At 34.9% G+C, this 20,741-nt stretch overlaps 1 protein-coding gene across 1 annotated transcript in view; it reads left to right on the forward strand.

Moving 5' to 3' along the window:
* The window catches only part of LOC106880728 (regulator of G protein signaling 9-binding protein), an 86,730-nt gene that overhangs the window by 15,526 nt on the left and 50,463 nt on the right, over nucleotides 1-20,741 (forward strand). Inside the window, exon 2 of the mRNA XM_089358216.1 lies at nucleotides 4,845-4,987. Coding sequence (XP_089214342.1) covers nucleotides 4,847-4,987 — 141 coding nt within the window. The 5' untranslated portion in view covers nucleotides 4,845-4,846. The remainder of the gene's footprint in view (nucleotides 1-4,844; nucleotides 4,988-20,741) is intronic.

Here is a 20,741-nt window from a genome sequence, read left to right on the forward strand (position 1 = left end):
TGCTCAATTTCTGGTTTAGAATAATGATGAACATTAGTTACAGCATTGCCTACATTCGTCCATTTCCCCAGTATTATCTTCATCCATTCTCGATGCAAGTTCCTTGTTAGCAAGATTTCGATAGATCACGAAAGTTCATGTATGATATGATTTTCATTTTTAACCCTAAATTCTTTATAGTCATTCCAAGTGTCTTCACCAGCTGGGGACTCAAATATTGAATGTAACCACCATTAATGCCTTCCATTTTTTGGCTTGAATGCCTCTGTTGACTTCCAAGCATTGGCAACAACAGTAAACTATAATCTTTGACAAATCTTCAGTGTTTTATGCTCACTTTTCCATGCTGGCATGTGTTGGACAGTATATCAGAGGCAGTATTTATGGCCAGATACCCTACAGTTACCATTGAATTTGGTTGCCTCTTACAACATGCAAGGACACAGGGTACCTATACTGAAACTGGGATACAAATGACAAAATGTAAACCAAATTTCTTGCATCAAAATACTTAAGAAACTCCTTTGCAACCTCATAAATATGGATCAAAACTTAGATTTAAGAGAATGTGATAATCAGTGCCAGGTTTAAATTATTGTTGTACAATTTGGTGGGAGATAGAAATGTTAAATGTTTTTTTTTTCACCAGAAATTCTGCTGGAGGTGTACAGAGCAGTTGACTAAAGTAAGCATTTTCTTACATTTGTAGCTTAGACCAGTAGAGTCACACAGAGTTCTTGTTTCTGAACAAAATATTTTTCAACTCTTTCCAATGTAACATTAGTTGTAATCCACCTCTTCTTGTTGGGACAGGAAATTACTAGAGAAATCACTAGAAACTGTATCATATCTTTGAAGGCCTGAGGCATATACTTTTTGCTGATGTTCATTTACTGACACTTACATGTTTCTAAAGCATTTGCAGAGCTGAGAATAGTGATGCAGTCTTTTTATGCTTTTATAATCTGTAGGTAATTCTTCATCTTCACTTATCAGAATTCTTCATGGAATACATATCCAATATAAGGCAAACTCATGTGTATTGTAGAACTGCTCAAGATTTAGTTTCCATTAGAAATTAACTCAACAAACTTGTCAAGGAATGCAGCCATTGGTTCCATATCTGTCAAATATTTTTCATCATGAAGCAATATTTTCAGGAATGGTACTGCTTGAAACATTGAAGCCAACTTTCACTATAATCACACTTAATTCTTTGTGAAAAACATTTTAGCTTCTCCTTCTCCTGAGCCCAAATAACTGAATTCCTTTGCTTATGCAAATCTTAAAACACATTATCAACACTTCATCCAGTTCCGAGCCTTTCCTGGCTTACATTGTTTCTTTTCTTATCTTTTGTCTCTTTCCTGTTTCATTCATTAGACTGTGGCCATGCTGAGGCACCACTGTGAAGAACTGAATTTCTAGTCAAATGAATCGACCCTTGTACTTATTTTTTTAAAAGCCTTGTACTTATTCTATCAGTCTATTTTGCCAAACAGCTAAGTTACAGGACTGTAAACACATCAACGCTGGTAGTCAAGCAGTTGTGGGAACAAACACAGGCACACACACACACACACACATGCACGCACATGCACACACACACACACACACACAAACTTCTGTCAGATTCCATTTATCATATCCACTCATAAGGTTGTAGTCAGCCTGGGGCTATAGTAGAAGACATTTGCCCAAGGAGCTATGCAGTAGTACTAAACCCAAAACCATGTGATTTGGAAGCAAGCTTCTTACCACACGCCTACAGAAAATATGGAATACTTCACAACTTTTTTTACATACTTATATATTTATTTATTCAATTCACTGTCAGAAAAGAAGTGGAGTAAATTTTCTTTCTGTTCCTTTATGTCACACACTGTCAAAGAACTAATGTTGCATAATTCTCACAAGCATCTCGCAGACACACTGCTGTTGAGTTGTTTTAGAAATCCAACATTATTTGTTATTATCTGTCGGACAATGTGTAGTATTTGTGCTTTACATCATAAGAAGCTCTTCCATTATGCATTGAAGCCATGTCAAGGGTTAGATGTGATTCTGGTTCTAATAACAAATGCAGGAAAATGAGTTGGAATAACTTACTGGTGTTCATGAGTCTGTGAACGGAAATGGAAATTAAGTCCATGACATGTTTTTATCTTTTGTCTTTAATTTTTTATCTTTTACTTGTTTCGCTCTTTAGATTGTGGCCATGCTGGGGCGTTGGCTGGAAGGGTTTAGTCTTAACTTATTTTTTAAGCCTGGTTCTTATACTATAGGTTTTTTTACTGAAGTTATGGAGACACACGCACGCACACACACACACACACACACACACACACATGCACACATGCACACATGCATACATGTGACAAGGTTCTTTCAGTGTTTGTCAACCAAATCCACACACAATCAACCCGAGGCTATAGTCAAAGACACTGGCTTTAAAAAGAATGTGCAGTGGTCAATTTGTTTGGCTAAAATTCTTCAAGGTGGTGCCCCAGCATGGCCACAGTCTAATGACTGAAATGAATAAACGATAAAAGATAAAAAGAAAAGATGTGCATTTATTATGAGAGATCCTCAGTTATAGTGAGAGTTACCATAATCTGGTAGAGATTACAGGATCCAATGTGGAAAGAGGTTAGCAGAGTAAAGGGTGGGTTTGGAGGTGAGAACATGTTCAAGAATGTTCAAGAATGTTTGGTAAAGTTAGTGAGTTGGTCAGGTATATGGTTAGTAGGCTTAGATTAAAAGATTAAGTAGTGCTGACTGAACTATAAAAGGTACTTTTATACAGTTGTATGATCTGCTCATAGGATTTGGCACCTCTGTTGGAGCAGCTGTACCAGGTAGGGAGTCTTGTGCTTGCATTTCTCAGGTGTTGGGGTTGATCTCAAACTTCTTCAGTGAGACTTAGAGTGTACCCTTGAAGTGCTTTTTCTGTCCACCTTGTGTTTGCTCACCTTCTGCTAGTTCACTGTAAAACACTCTCTTAGGGAATTGTGTGTCAGGAATTAAAACAAGGTGGACAGCATACCTGATTTGCACCGTCCTCAGAGAGAAGCCCATAGAAAATGTGAACTGAGCATGTGGAGAGCCAACTCCTTGCTTTCAGTCCCAGCAGCCCACCAGAGCTCAACCTGCGGCAGAACCTTCTGAGCATGCTTCGGACTGATTAACCACAGACTGTGACCCATCTTCTCCCATGAGTCCTCAGTCATTGTCAACCACAACAGATGAACTAATGATTTTCTAGAAATAATTTTAAAAATTCAAACACTTCGTCATGAACTACTTTGTTCCACAAACACCTTAACCCTTTCGTTACTGTATTTATTTTGAGATGTTCTGTGTTTCTTTCAATTCATTTTAAATATAACAAAGAAATTAGTAAAATAACTTAGTTATCATTAAGCTAGTGTTAGGAACATAAATTAGGACTAAGGTTTGGTAGAAGATTTTGATTCAGAACTTATGAAAACAAGACATTTGTACTACAGGGCCAGAGCTGGTTTCAACCAGTCTGGTATCGAAAGGGTTAATGGGGCTTTGGTTAACAATCAAAGGCTTACTCATCACATAGTGTATTAAATGCAAGTTAGCCTAATGGAGACCCTTTCATTTCTGGTGATTATTGATTAAACATGGAAAATCACTGATATCTTTTATCGTTTATTTACTTGGTATAATCATTAGACTGTGGCCACGCTGGGGCAGCACTACCTTGAAGGATTTTAGTTGAATGAATCAACCCCAGTACTTATTTCATTATTTTTTCTCTTTTTGTTTCAAACCTGGTATTTATTCTATCAGTTCTTTTGCTGAACTGCTAAGTTGCCAGTCCTCAGTCAAACTGTCCAACCCATGCCAGTATGGAAAGCAGACGTTAAATGATGACAACAATGATGATGATGATGATTAATAACAGATGAAAATCATCCAGCAGTATCGGGGCGAATGCTAGATGTGCATTTCTGTCTCGTTTGGCTTAGTCAGTAGCATGTACTCACTGGTAGGCTAAGACAAAGTACATTGTCACTGATATGGGGAAAAAAATGACTGAAAAATCACTGATGATGCAATGAGCTGGCAGGCTGAATAAAAATTGTGATATGCAACAGAGTGAAGGTGCATGGATTATTGGTTAGAGTATCTGGCTTGCAATCATACAGTCATGAGTTCAATTCCTGGTTGTATATTGTATCCTTGAGCAAGACACTTTATTTCACGTTATGCTAGTCCACTCAGTTGGCAGAACTGAGCAGTATCTGTATTTCAAAGGGTCAGCCTTATCACATTCTATGTCATGCTGAATCTCCCAAAGAACTATGTTCAGGGTATGCATGTCACCGCTACAAAATTTCTTGAACCACCATTGTGCTGTACGTTCATTAGTGGTTCCTGGGCCAAACGCATCATTGATATCGTGAGCTGTTTCAGCAGCTTTTCGGCCTAGCTTGAACTGGAATAAGAAAATTGTGCGAATTTGCATTTTGTCCACGTTGTATTCAACGTTCTGGAAAAAAATAGCCTAATTATTCAAAAAGAAAAAGAGTAACATGATCAGATAGAGTGAAAAATGGGTTTTAAAATGATATATAAAGTCTAAGTAATTTAACAAAAATTAATTTGAAAATGCATCATTTAAAACCAAAATTAAAAATTCCACAAGAACTTTCTTGACAACCTAATACCTATATATATATATATATATGTGTGTGTGTGTGTGTGTGTGTATGTGTGTGTGTGTGTGTATATGTATATATATATATATATATATATATATATATATATATATATATGTATGTATGTATATCTTTTTATTTATATTGTAGAGATGAATTGTGAGCCGAAGAAACGAAGCTTGCATTTCAGAGATTCTGCCAAGATTCGACCATGTGAAGATAATGGAAGCAAAGTTAGTTTGGAGGATACAAGAAAACAAGAAACAGCAGAAAGAGAACAACAATGTAGTAAAGTAAGGGCTTTCACACTTGAGTTTTAACATTGGCACCAGGTTACAAATTCAGTATCTGGGAGTCTCCTCCTACTTCCCCTCTACCCTCCTCCCCTCCCCCATTTCCCCTCCTCCCCCCTCTTCCCCTCCCCCTTCCCCCTCTTCCCCTCCCATCGTCCCCCTCCCCCCTCTTCCCCTCCTCCCCTCCTCCCGTCCTCCCCCTCTTCCCCTCCTCCCCTCCCGTCCTCCCGTCCTCCCCCTCCCCTCCCCTCCTCTTCATCCTCAACATTTTTTCTTCCTTCTTCCACTTCCTTGTCTTCCTCAACTCTTCTCCTTCCCCCTCCCCTTCCTCTCCCCTTCCTCTCCATTTCCTCTCCACTTCCTCCTCAACACTACTACTTCTTCTCCCCCTCCCCTCTTCTTCCTTAACTCTCCTTCTTCCTTCTTCTCCTTCATGGCTTCCTCCTCAACTCTTCAACTCCCCTCTCCTCCTCCTCCTCCTCCTCAACTCCTCTTTTACACACTTGTGTGGGTCAGATGGAATTCATTGAGGCAGATCTTCTTTGGCCTAATTCCTTTCCTGCCAGCAACCCTCACCTGTTTCCAGCTATGGTAATACTACTTCATTGCCAAAGGCTTTTCATGGAAGACTGGAAATGTGTGATGGTATTGCTTGTTTACAACTGTCCTGAGATGTTGAAACAAAAATAAGCACAAACACGCGTGTGTGTGTGTGTGTGTGTATAGAATAAGTACCAGGCTTTAAAAAAACTACTGAGGTTGATTTGTTCAGCTAAAATTTTTCAAGATGGTTGCCCCTGCATGGCCACAACCTAATGACTGAAACAAGTAAAAGATAATATACATATATATATATATATATATATATATATATATATATGTATATATACATATATGAATAATATTTAAATATATGCATATATACATACATATATGTACATGCCTACATATATATGTATATATACATGCATATATGGGTACAGGACATATATACATATGCTTGTATATATACATATATATGTAGGTATGTACATATATGTATATATGCATATATTTATATATTATTTATATTATTATATGATCTAACACCAGAGAGAGAGAGGGGGGGAGAGAGACAGAGTGACAGAGAGAGATACAGATAAATATGCTGCCATAATTCTTGCCTTCAGTTCATCTTTGGTTTTACAAGGAATTTTGCTGGTCTCTCATTCAACTGCACCCCAAACATATTAATCAAGGGGGTTGCAGTCAAACCCACAATCTAATGATCATGAGTTCTACACCCTAACCACTAGGCCATGCACCTTTATATGTGTATGTGTGTGCATGTGTTACGGTTAATACTTTTCTCACTGTATTGTGTGTTCATTTCTCTTTCTTCCCATCTGTGACTTTATTTTTGATCTTCTATATAAATTTTGGCTGAGTTTCTTTCTACAAAACGAGAAGCTACATTGCAGAACTGTTATTTCAACAAGTTGTATCTATTTATCACCTGACAAGATACATCTGCACCATTGGATGCTCCTGAACCAGTTATTGAGTGTCCCTCCATGTGGGATTAATGCTAGATGTGTCAAAAAGATTGTCGTGATTAATAAACTTTTGTATATTCCATCTTCCATCTTTCATTTGTCATATACATAAGGATCACTGTGAAAGTGACTGTGCTTTACCAGTAAGCTACCAGGTGTACACCATTTGTTTTATTATCCAATATACATATATAGGCGTGGCTGTGTGGTAAGATGCTTGCTTCCCAACCACATAACTCCGGATTCAATCCCACTTGGGCAAGTGTCTTCTACTATTGGAGAGACCAAAGCCTTGTGTGTGGATTTGGTAAACAGAAATAGAAAGAAGCCCATCGTATATATATATATATATATGTGTGCGTGTGACTTTGTGTCTGTGTTTGTCCCCATCACCACTTGACAACTGATGCTGGTGTATTTACATCCCTGTAACATAGTGGTTCTGCAAAAGACATATAGAATAAGTACTAAGCTTACAAAGAATAAGTCCTGGGGTTGATTTCTTTGACTAAAACCATTTAAGGCAGTGCTCCAGCATGGCTGCAGTCAAATGACTGAAACAAGTAAAAGAATATATATAAATATGTATATCATCGTTTAACGTCCGCTTTCCATGCTATTGTATTTGTATGTGTGTATATATAGATTTATATATTATTTATATTATATATATATATATATATATATATATATATACCTTGACATCATGTGATAGTTGTAAATAAGCATAACTTCACATGAGCAGTGCTATTTATAATCAATGTTCTGGGAAAATATGTCCGACCATGGAAAAATATTATCTTGCTTGGAAACAGGCAGGAGCTGGTGACAGAGGAGGGCATCCAACCATAGAAAATTTGCCTCAATACATTCCATATAATCCATTGAAGTATAGAAATGTGAATGCTAAAATGATAATGATGATGATGATGATGATGATGATGATGATGATGATGCTAATGATGATGATGATAATGATGACGATGATGGTGATGATGATGATGATATTATGATGATGATGAGGAGGAGGAGGAGGAGGAAGTGGTGGATAATGATGATTGATGATATGTGTTAGGAAGAGTGTTAAGTATAAACACCCAAATAATAATGCAATTGTTTAGCCAACCTTAGAACAAGATAATGCGAATAATATGTCTACAGCAAATGCCACATCATTAACTTCTATTCTTTCTAATGCTAATTTACATGATTTATGTGATTGTAACTGTAGAATGGCTAAGGAATGTCCTCTTAATGGGAACTGTCTAAGGAAAATATAGTATGTTAAGGTAATATACACACACGTCTATGTATGCATATATGTATATTTATATGTTTATGTATAACTATGTGTGTATATTAGTACAGATATATTTATATGTGTAATGCATTTATATCTATCTATCTATATATATATATGTATATATATATATATATATATATATATATACTTAGAGAAAGAGAGAGAGAGAGAGAGAGAGAGAGAGAAATGGATAGAGAAGGACAAATAAATAGATAGAGGGAGAGATAGATACATTTTAATGTATATGTGTATATGCATATATGTGTGTGTGTGTGTGTGTGTGTGTGTGTATGAATGTGTACTTATATATGTATATATGTGTGTGTATGTACATGTCTGTGCATGTATACATTCATAAATCCTTAGAACTATTTTGTTGCTGTTTCGTTTAAATTCTACAAAGAAGGATCGGAATAAATCTGAAAGAAAACACACACACACACACACACACAGAGTTATGTATATGTCTTTGTTTGTACATAAATATGTATGTATGTATGTATATATATATATATATATATATATATATATATATATATATATATATATATATGTACATATATGTTGTCCCACCCATCCCAGCATGGAAGGTGGACATTAAACAATGATAATGAGGATGATGATGATACACACACATACATTATACACATACATATTTATATATATATATATATATATATATATATATATATATATGTGTGTGTGTGTGTGTGTGTGTGTGTGTGTGTGTGTGTATATACTTATGTATTCATATATATGTGTGTATGTGTATATATATATATATATATATATATATATATATATATATACACATACACACATATATACACACACAGAAATATATATGTATGTATATATCATATAATTGTTAAATGATGACACTGATGAGTATGATGACGATGATATATATACATACATACATGCATACATACATATGTATATGTGTATATATCACCATCGTCATCATCGTCATCATCATTTAACAATTGCTTTGAATGATAATGATGTGCAGCTATTTATGCCTACATTAGTGTATGTGTATGTGTGTGAGTGCGCATGTGCATGTGCATGCATGCATGCATGTGTGTGTGTGTGTGTACGTGCGTGTGTGTGTGTGTGTGTGTGTGTGTGGACACAGGTTTATATACATGCATACATATACAGAATAAAAATTATGTCCAGGAAGTCAGAAAACTATTTAAAGAATATATTTTTCTTAATGTGGAAATTGTTGCCAGTGCTAACCAGTTTCAGAATGGTTAGCACAAGCTAAAAGAGAGACACATAAAAACCGCCATTTACAATATTACTACTTCAAGCCATGCATCAAATATCTGAATTTCAAATTTGTCCAGTCTATGCTTCAGTGGCTCTATATCCTGATTCCCATGGTAGAGACAAGTCTGCAGAACAACAGATTACCAAATATCTCTTAATATATATATAAATATGTATAAACTTTTGTGTTTTATTATGGAAGTATATGAATGTATGCATGTTTATGTGCACCTGTATGTATTTGTGTTTGTATGTGTGTGTGTGTGTGTGTGGAGGGTATATATATATATACACATATCTATATACATATATGTACGTATCTATCTAGCAATCAATCTATCTATCTGTCTATCTATGTATCTATCTGTCTGTCTGTCTGTCCGTCCGTCCGTCCGTCCGTCCGTCCGTCTGTCTGTCTGTCTATCTATCTATCTATCTGTTTGTCTCTCTCTATATCTCTATCTGACCACCTACCTACCCACCTACCTACCAACCCACTTACCTACCTACCTACCTACCTACCTACCTACCTGTTTATCTGCCTTTCAATCTATCTATCTGTCTGCCTGTTTGTCTGTCTGCCTGTCTGTCTGACTGCCTGTCTGCCTGTCTGCCTGTTTGTCTGCCTGTTTGTCTGTCTCCTCTCTTGCTCTCTCTCTCACTTTCTCTCTCTCCCTCCTCCTCTCTCTCTCTCTCTATATATATGTCTTATCTTTCATTTATCTTTAATTCGTTTTAGTCATTAGACTGCAGCCATACTGGGGCAATGCTTTGAAGAAGTTTTTAGTTGAATGATTTAACCACAGTACTTATTGTTTCTGCCTGGTACTTATTCCATCAGTCTCTTTTGCTGAACCTCCAAGATATGGGGACATAAACACACCAACAATGGTTGTCCAGCAGTGGTTGGAGGCAAACATGGACACAAAGACACACACACACATAGAGTGTATATGTGTGTGTGATTGCATGAAGTGTGACTGAACCTGGAACCACGTAATTTGGAAGTATATACAGCATACAACACAACTATACCTATATATCATCATCATCATCATCATTTTACGTCCATTTTCCATGCTGGCATGGGTTGGATGGTTTGACATGGAACTGACCAGTTGGGTAGCTGTCCAGATTCCAATAGGCTGTTGCAGCATGGTTTCTACTGATGGATGCCCTTCCGAATGCCAACCCCTTTGGAGAGTGTGCTGGGTGCTTTTTACGTGACCCTGGCATGGGTGTGTTTATGCAGTACTGGTACAAGTGCATTTTATGTGGCATTGGCCCCTGTAAAGCCTGTACTGTGTGGATAACAGTGATGTTACTTAGCTTGATGCATCTTCTCAAGTATTGCAAATCGCCACATCTCCTGGTCCCTTGTCATTTCCTCAGTGAAGCCCAGCATCTAAAGATCCTTTCTCATCACTTCATCTCATGTCTTCCAGGGTCTACCCGCTTCTACAGGTACCCTCCACAATTAGAGCTCAGTATTTCTTTTAAGCAGCTACCCTCATCCATATGCATCACATAACCAAACAAGTGCAGTCTTCTCCCTTGCACACACCACCTGATACCTCTTACATCCAGTTTTCCTCTTAAAACATTTACACTCTGTCCTGCATGTCCTGCACTGACATTACCCATCCAGTGGGGCATGCTAGCTTCATTACTTTCAAGCCTTTAAATGTACACAAATGCATAAAAATAATTCTTAATTCTATTAGACATTCTAAAATACTATTAAATTTCATTCAATTTTAAAAAAGGTAAAGTCGGACAGAACTTATGGAATGACCTGATATATATACACACACACACACATACATGTATATAGTTTTATATATATATAGTTTTATATATATATATATATATATATATATATATATATATATATTGCCAGTACCGCCTGACTGGCTCCCGTAGGATTTTTGAGTGAGATCGTTGCCAGTGCCCCTGGACTGGCTTGTGCGGGTGGCACATAAAAGACACCATTTCGAGCGTGGCCGTTTTCGTGCGGGTGACACGTAAAAGCACCCACTACACTCTCTGAGTGGTTGGCATTAGGAAGGGCATCCAGCTGTAGAAACTCTGCCAAATTAGACTGGAGCCTGGTGTTGCCATCCGGTTTCACCAGTCCTCAGTCAAATCGTCCAACCCATGCTAGCATGGAAAGCGGACGTTAAACGATGATGATGATGATGATGATGATATATATATATATATATATATACACACAAATACATGTATATAGTTATATAATACATACACACATACATACATACATACATACATACATACATACATACATACATATATATACATACTTACGTACATTTATATAAGGCAGTATGACACTTCCCTGACACAACAAAATATATATATAATATATATATATATATGTATTTATATGATATATTGTTATATTGTATATCATATATATCTATATATTATATAATATATTTATATAATACATATATAATATTTATATAATATATAATATATTTGACGACAATGATGATGACATATTTATATAATTGATTGTTTAAATAAGTCCTTAGATGTTACTGTCATTTCACTTGGTGAATAATACTCACCTAAGGTAACAAATATATAAAGTTATGGCTTATTTTCAAGGAATAAGTTTTGGTAAAACACTTCACCCTATATTTAAGAATAAGAAACATTCAATGTCTGAATGTTTCTTATTCACTGTTTTGATAAATGCTGTCAATTGCAATATTTCTGATCAACAATAAAGATCAACAGGTGATTAGGTCTATTGAATCCATCTAGAGTGTGGTGGAGAGAGGTGACTATGAAAGAGTCAACCGATGAAGTGAAAGAGCTAGAACTGGCAATGAAAAAACTTAGTCACAGACACAGTAAGCAGGAAGGTCAGTCTCTTCGGAACTGTGTTTGCTTTTTGAAGCAGACATGCACATGACACATATGTGTATATATTGTACATTAATTATACATGCATAAGTATATAGGTGTGTGTAAACACATGCATAGATAGATAGATATTTATATATAGATATGGTTGTGTGGTTGAGCAGTTTGCTTCCTGACCGCATGGTTCTATCTACAGCCCCATTGCATCGGCACCTTGGGGCAAGTGTTTTCAATTGCAGCCCCATGTCAACCAAAACCTTGTGAGTGGATTTGGTAGAGGAAAACTGAAAGAAGCCTGTTGTGTGTGTGTGTGTGTGTGTGTGTGTGTGTGTGTGTGTGTGTGTGTGTGTGTGTGTGTGTGTGTGTGTGTGTGTGTGTGTGTGTGTGTGTGTGTGTGTGTATACATATATATTCTTTTACTTGTTGACTGCAGCCATGCTGGAGCACCACTTTGAAGGGTTTTATTTGAACAAATGGACCTCAGGACTACTTTTTTAAGCCCAGTGCTTATTCTATTGATCTCTTTTGCTGAACTGTTAAGTAACAGTGACATAAACACACCAACACCTGTTGTCAAGTGATATGGAGGGACAAATACAGACACAAAAACTCACACAGATATATATATATATATATATATATATATATATATATATATTTAGGACGGGTCTCTTTCAGTTTCTGTCTACCAAATCCACTCACAAGGCTTTGGTCGGCCTGAGGCTATAGTAGAAGGTATTTTGTCCAAGGTGCCATGCAGTGGGACTGAACCTAGAATCATGTAGTTGGGAAGCAAACTTCTTACCACACATTCATGTTTGCACCTATATATCATCTCCATTATCATCATCATCATCATCATCATCGTTTAATGTCTGCTTTCCATGCTGGCATGTGTTGGACAGCTTGACTGAGGACTGGCAAACCAGAAGGCTAATCCAGGCTCCAATCTGATCTGGCAAGGTTTCTACAGCTGGATCCCCTTCCTAATGCCAACCACTCCAAGAGTGTAGTGGGTGCTTTTTACATGCCACTGGCATGGGAGCCAGTCAGGCAAGATCAAGATTCAAGTGAATCAAACACTTGAATGGTAAGGCACTGGGTCAGGTTGAAAAAGTAAAAGTGTACACATCAAAAATGGAAGAATAAATACGTGGGTGCCAAAATATAGGCAAAATGTTATTCAGGTTATGTATATGATTAACTGTAGTCAGCTGTGTACATCAACAGCCCTGAGGCTAATCTAGAAAGGCACATTGCAAAGAGAAGGTTCTAAGAGAAGTGAATGATAAATAAACAAATAAATAACAACAGACGGATGATGTGTCAAATCACTACAGCTGTTTCCAACGAATTTTGAATTGATTAATGGAAACATTACATCATTAGAAAAAAACATTTTCATCAGATGAATACAGGGACCACAAAATTCAAAAACCAATGTGTCAGAAGCCAATGGGATGTGCACCTCCATGATTCTCTGACACTAGCTGGTCATAGAGTGAATATTTTAGTCAGTTTAATACCAAGAAATGGTTCCTGCACTTGCAAAGAAAACCATAGCTTTTAAGATACAATCATGGCTATGTTAATTATTGTTTAGTAACCAATATAAACCATCTGAGATTGCAATATTTTCTAATTAGTTAACCACAATTATTGACATTTTAAAAGAAGTGAACTTTGAAATGTCCTTCATTTTTTTTCATTACTAACTAAAAGAACTCTATAAAGTCATGTTGTACTAAACGACATGTTGCATCGATCAGTTATATTCTATTAGCATTGTCATACAAGTATAATGACTGTAAAACACTTATGCTCATGTATATATTATGTATTTTACTTTGTTTTCATCATATATACATTAAAGAATTAACACAATGGCAAAGATAACAGTAATTTTAACTGATTTTCTACTTAGTAAGTCACGAAAGCAGTCTGAATTTCTTTGCAGTGGTCTTTCTTTCTTTTCTAATGAATGTCACGAGTGGTTTTTTCCAACAAATAATTCTCCTCTTTTGTTGCTCTTTTCATTACATTTTCATGACATAAAACTTAAAGCACACACACACATGTCTGTCTGTCAGTTTGTATGTATACACATACATATTTGCATATATGTATTTATATATTTAATATTTACATATATATATATATATATATATATATATATATATATATATATATATATATATACATACATACACACATACATATATACATACATACATATATATATATATATACACATATATGCATGCATACACACATACACACACACACACACACACACACACACATATATATGTATGTGTTAGTGTGTGTGTTTTCTTCCCATTCAAAAAATGTTTGAACTAATTCTCTTAATAGCTATATTTCATCATTATAATCTAGGCATTAACATCTGTCCTGAGTATCATGTTAAATTTTAAAAAGAAATTCATGCAAATTTTCAGTTTTGCCTATTTATTAAATTCTCGGAATATTTCAGATTGATCTCCTTCATCTGTAAATCATAACCTTTCGATATTATCCATTCTACAACTGTATTTCTGCTGAAATACACTATTTCCTTTCAATTAATTTCAAAAATAAAGAAGATTATAGTAAAATAACTTTGTTGTTATTGGTGTTTGAAACATAAATTAACATGTAATTTAAATAGGAAGTTCAATTTAGATTACCATAAAACAGGAAGTCTGTACTATAAAACCAAAAGTGGTTTTGAGTACTTTGACATCAAAACGGTTAATGAGCCAAAGCAATGCCTGTTGCTCTTGTTTCTCATAGACAGTTGCAAGCTTAGTCTTTCTCTTTGTTTCTGTCTTTCTGTCTGTCTATCTGTCTCTCCCTCCCACTCTCTCTCTGCAAATTAAATGGAGTAAATATGTCCAAAGAACATGTGAAAACAGGCAAATTTAGTTGAGATTTTCTTGTATCCATTCTGCAGAAACAGCCCTTTGGTATAAACTCTCTGTCTATTTGCAAAGCAAGCCTAAACATGTGTTTGCTTAGCATATCCATATAAACTCAACATTTCCAAATTATCTACTTACATGCTTTCTCAGTGCTTTAGTTACTATGTAATGTCAGCACAGATGTACTGGTATGCAAATACGCAACAGCAATGCCTCTTTCCATTGTTATCTACATTTTTCGCTGTTATCTATAAGCTATTTTCTCTCTGCCTATAAATCAATCAAAGTAAACACTGCTGATGAGCTTGTAAATACAGACAAGTCTAATTGTTCTGCTGATTCCGTTGAGAGAACAGTTTTGACTTAATCACTCCATTTAATTGCACAGTGAAGCTAACTGCATGTTCGTTAAATATACACAAGTAAATTTGTTTAAAACTAATCCATTGCTGCATTGTTAAGAAGCTTTCTTTGTAACCATGTTATTTTGGGTTTAGTCCCACTGCATAACACCTTGAGCAAGTATCTTTTATTATAGCCCTGGGTTGATCAGTGTCTTGTGAGTAAATTTGGCAGCTGGAAACTGTGTGGAAACTTGTCAGATATGGAAATGATGAATTTTTCTTTCAACATGATGGTGCACTTCCACACTACCACTAAGACATGTGAGCTTACCTCAGTGAGAATTTGCAAGGACACTAGGTAGGATGAAGAGGTGCAGTTGAGTCTCCCTCACATTCTCTTGATCTAACATCTGCAGACTTTTATCTGTGGGGGACCCAAAAGGATGTCACGTATAGCAGAAAACTGACTACATTGGCGGAACTAAGACAAGGAATTCAAAATGTATGTGGAGTGATCCCAATGGACACTTTGAGCAATGTTACCCAAGCAGTAGTTTGCCGTACATATAAATGTCTGGAAGGTAATAGCCACCACTTTGAGTACCTCTTGTAATTGTAGAGTCCAAAGGTAACTTGTATTAATCTCCTGAAGTCTGAATAAATTTAGTATTGAAATATTTATACACATTTTTCTTTTCATGAAGTTTGTATACAAGTTTTTGGGTGGACTCTGTGTGTGTATATATATATATATATATATACATATATATATATATATATATATATATATATATATATATATATATATATATATATATATATATATATATATATGTATGTATGTATATATATGTCAGCATGGAAAATGGATGTAACAGGATGATGATGATGATGATATATATACAGGGTGTCCACAAAGTCTGGGTACCTGGAGTAAATAAAGTCATAACATAAACAATTAAATATAAGAAATAACAATTTCTTAAAGTATGTGTTTATCCCCATGTACCCAGACTTTGTGGACACCCTGTATATATATGACAGACTCTCCCATCAAGTGATCAATGAAAAACAGAAAAAAAAAAAAATTCAACCAAATAGACAACTAACAACACACTCACATTACTATCATTACCATTCGCCAATGTTTACAATTCATTCACTTCAACTGGTGACTCTTAATGCAAGTCCTCAGGCCACCAAAAGTGATATGGATATTGCATGACTTATAAAACCAGCAAACGATCTAGCTGAGAAAACACAATGTGAACAACGGTGGTTTGCAGGAAGACTGTTTTGTTCGTGTATTTTCCTATTTTCCCATAACTGCTCTTAATGAAGCATCCTTTGAGTTGTGAAATTTTCAAAGCTGGAAAAAGCTCTTTCTCTTCCATTATTGATGTAATAGAGTGAAAGTAATCTATTGATAGTTTCAGACATTTGTGAATGATTAGTAAAGGTTTTCAACTACCATGCTGTTGACATTTTATTACTGTTATCATTGAGTTCCTGGTCAGTTCTGATCAAACAGATCTATGATCACAGACATTCATTACATGACCACCCAATCTGTTTTCTTTGACATAATATATAATTGACTACCATATCTAGTAAAACAAGGAATAGGCATTTTATGCCTCAGATTATAGATTGCCTAACCGATGAGAGTAGGCATCAAATAATCTTTAAATGTTACCTCTGATAGAATATGGTACCCTATAAAAGAGATTATTTATCTTCTATCTACCTAACATCATGAAATCAAAGCCAAGCACAAAATCCTTTTCTTCTTTTATTCCTTTATTCTTTTTCTTGTTCCAATCGTTTGTACAGTGACCATGTTAGGACACTAAAACCCCTCTGAGTTTTAGTCGAATGAATTAGCTCCAGTACTTATTTTTTAAAGCCTGGTACTTGCTCATTGGTTTCTTTTTGCAGAATCATTAAGTTACATGGACAATGGGCATAAATGAATCAAATCTGGTTGTCAAGCAGAGGTGAGGGAAAACATAATGAAAAACCTCTGTGTGTGTGTGTGTGTGTGTGTGTGTGTGTGTGTGTGTGTGTGTGTGTGTGTGTGTGTGTGTGTGTGTGTGTAAATTCAAAGAAAACGGAAAATACATACATAGAGTAATCAATTTATTATCGTAGTCCAGTCAAATTAATAATTAGTTGAGCAAAATCTTATAGCATTAGGAACAAAAGATGTGAACCTGGCATTGAAGAAATTTACCAGATTCTTACATCAAAACACAAATTAATCAGCAACAAGAAGGAAAGAGGACTCTGCTGTGTTCATGAAGCTAAATATACATTCAATAAATTTAAAAAGACATGGTTAGAATAAACACTGCATAAATAATACCTATGAATAGTTCATAAAGTTAATATATTCAATAAATTTAAATAGAAATAGTTGAAATAGACACCATGTAAATAATACTTATGAATCGTGCATCTATGCTATAAATTAAATAGATATAAATAAATATATGTATGAATCCAACCTATCAACTAATATATTTGAATAAATAATTACATTTACTAGTAACTAATATAAATTTTACAAAAATATAAGTAAATAATAGTGAGCATATAAAATAAATAAATAAATAAAAAAGTAACAATTAGGTACACACCTAGATTTATTTTTTCAATAATAGGGGCGTAGATGAATATGTTATGGACATGCTGAATAGTATGAAAAGTAGTGGTAAGCTTTTAAACAGTTAATTGGCACTGCCAAAAGAGTGGAATAGTAACATGACTTAGTTCTTCTGAACTATGCCTGTCCCTTATCCAGTAAGGTCAAAAAATCAAATTTTAGCTATTTTCAGAACAGAATCAAAGACACACATGCTACAATTCAATTGGAATAAGCTCTCCATCCATTAGGACATGAAAAATATCAGTCGATTATGCCCTGAGGAGGCTTTTTGCTTTTTTTCAACTTCATAATGCACTTTAAAAGTACAAATATGAATGACGGCAATCAACTGAAATGCAGAGAGGGCAACATGAATGGACTTATTAATTTGATTGGACTATGATAATAAAATGATTACTCTATGTATGTATTCTCTGTTTCCTTTGGATTTTAAAACTTTTTTCTCCCGTGTCAAAAATGATGGAAATCTCTACGGTGACAACTGGAATTTCAGAGGTGTAAAGTACTAATACTGAAGGGGAACCAACGATAAACACTAGTACATACATATGTGAAATATTTCCAGTATCATTCATCAATATTAGTGCAAGACTAATATGCTTGGATAATATATCCTAAGAAAGAACTTCTTTCTATACAGACTTATATATATATATATATATATATATATATATATATGTATGTATATATAGGAAAATGATAAAAAATAATAATAATAATAATAAGGCAGAATGCTAGTGACACGTAAAAGCACCCACTACACTCTCTGAGTGGTTGGCGTTAGGAAGGGCATCCAGCTGTAGAAACTCTGCCAAATTAGATTGGAGCCTGGTGTTGCCATCCGGTTTCACCAGTCCTCAGTCAAATCGTCCAACCCATGCTAGCATGGAAAGCGGACGTTAAACGATGATGATGATGATGATGATATATATATATATATGTGTGTATGTATATATAGGAAAATGATAAAAAATAATAATAATAATAATAATAAGGCAGAATGCTAAAATGAAAGCATATTTAATATAGATGTGCATAAGGAGGATTAAAAAGGATTTCTAACTGGCTTTCATTGCATAGCAAATTTTCAAGAAGAGGAGAAATGAAAATAATGTTTTTTACAAAAATATAAAAAATATATTAAAAAATAAATATACCAATACATTATATTGTTTTTGAGTTTTTGAAGTTCAATGGTAATCCATGTAGATAATTGTTAAATAGATTAGGATGCATGGAATTAAGAATCGTGTTGTGTTTAAAAAAGGCTGAGAGTTTGTGTTAAACAGGAAGTGTGTGTAAGGGAAGACAATTCTGTTGGTTTTATACTCTTTAGTTGGAGTTCTGGACTCTTTATCAACAGGAAGTTGGAGTCCAGAACTCCAATTAAAGAGAAAGCAGTTTATGTGGATTTTATAGGGGTGTCCCAACTCAGACCAAAACCTGGTTGAGTCAACCCCTCTTTTTCTGTCCATGGAAAAATTATGAAACAACCATTTTTTTACATTTATAATAATGTTTTCATATCTATGAAATAAAAATTACAGCAATGACTAGAACATAAGGTATATCATACTATACATTCCAAATTATTCAAATTTGCTATTTACTTCATTTATAATAAATTAAGTTCTTACTTGTCATTAGTGTATGACTAGTGAAATCTGTGGAAAGTTTACAGTTGTTAGTTGCTATTGTGAGAGTGGACCAATGGTAAATGGTGAGCAAAAATAGAGTGAGAAACAAGGATGGAAAGGTAGAAGAGCAAGTTGTAACAAGTGTTGAGGTGGTAACAGTGAAAGATAGGAGAATGAAGAAACAAATTGAAGCAAAGTCGAATCAATACAAATCTAATTCTTCCTGCAGTGTCTAAGGCCGCCAACAATATCTAAGGCTTCCAGCCATATCTAAGGCCTCAGCAAAATTTACGGTTTCCAGTAATATATACGGTTTCTGTCAGTCAAATTGATCAAATATCTGCACTTTGAATGTTCTTCTCCTGGGTATAGGTAAGATAAGGTTTTCTATGGAAGGCCAGCATTGTCTAAACTGCAAATCTCCCCTCCTCATATCACAGATGTTGTCCAAAAGAAAGGAAAGGACTAATACACTTTAGTACCAGTGTCGTCATTGGTGACTACAAGAACATAAAGAGCTAGAACAAATGCTACAAGGAATTTTGACCAGTCTACTGCAATTCTACTAGTCTCCTGCCCTAGATTACGACTTTATTTCATAATAGAAACAGATAACATCAATGAATTTCTATGAGACCTTCATTCAATTTCAGCTGAAATGCATAGGGTAAAAGCATTTTTATTATATTATGTCAGAATATGTAAAAATAATATTGTAAGTGAGAAGCAGAAACTGTCTCATACAACTAATGTTTTTATTGATTTAAAGATTTTATAAGGTGCTCACATGACCTTATAAAAATAAAGAATTTATTACTGCTTCCAATAATGATATATTTTTCTCCTTTAGGGGGATTTTTACTTTTTTTTTTTTTTTTTACCAGAATATTTAACCTTCAAAGGAATCAAAGGGACAGCCCCTGAGCAGGTATATAGCCAAATGCTATTGTCTGAAACAAGAAAAATACATTGTAAATGTAGTTTTTGGTATAAAAAGAGGAACGATAATAATAATAATAATAATAATAATAATGAAGAAGAAGGTGATAATGATGATGATGATGATGATGATGATGATGATGATGATGATGATGATGATGATGATGATGATGATGATGATGATGATGATGGTGGTGATGATGATGATGATGATGATGATGATGATGATGGTGA

This window comes from Octopus bimaculoides, chromosome 10 (genome assembly GCF_046866305.1).
Source record: "Octopus bimaculoides isolate indiv1 chromosome 10, ASM4686630v1, whole genome shotgun sequence".
In the NCBI taxonomy this organism is placed as follows: Eukaryota; Metazoa; Mollusca; class Cephalopoda; order Octopoda; family Octopodidae; genus Octopus; species Octopus bimaculoides.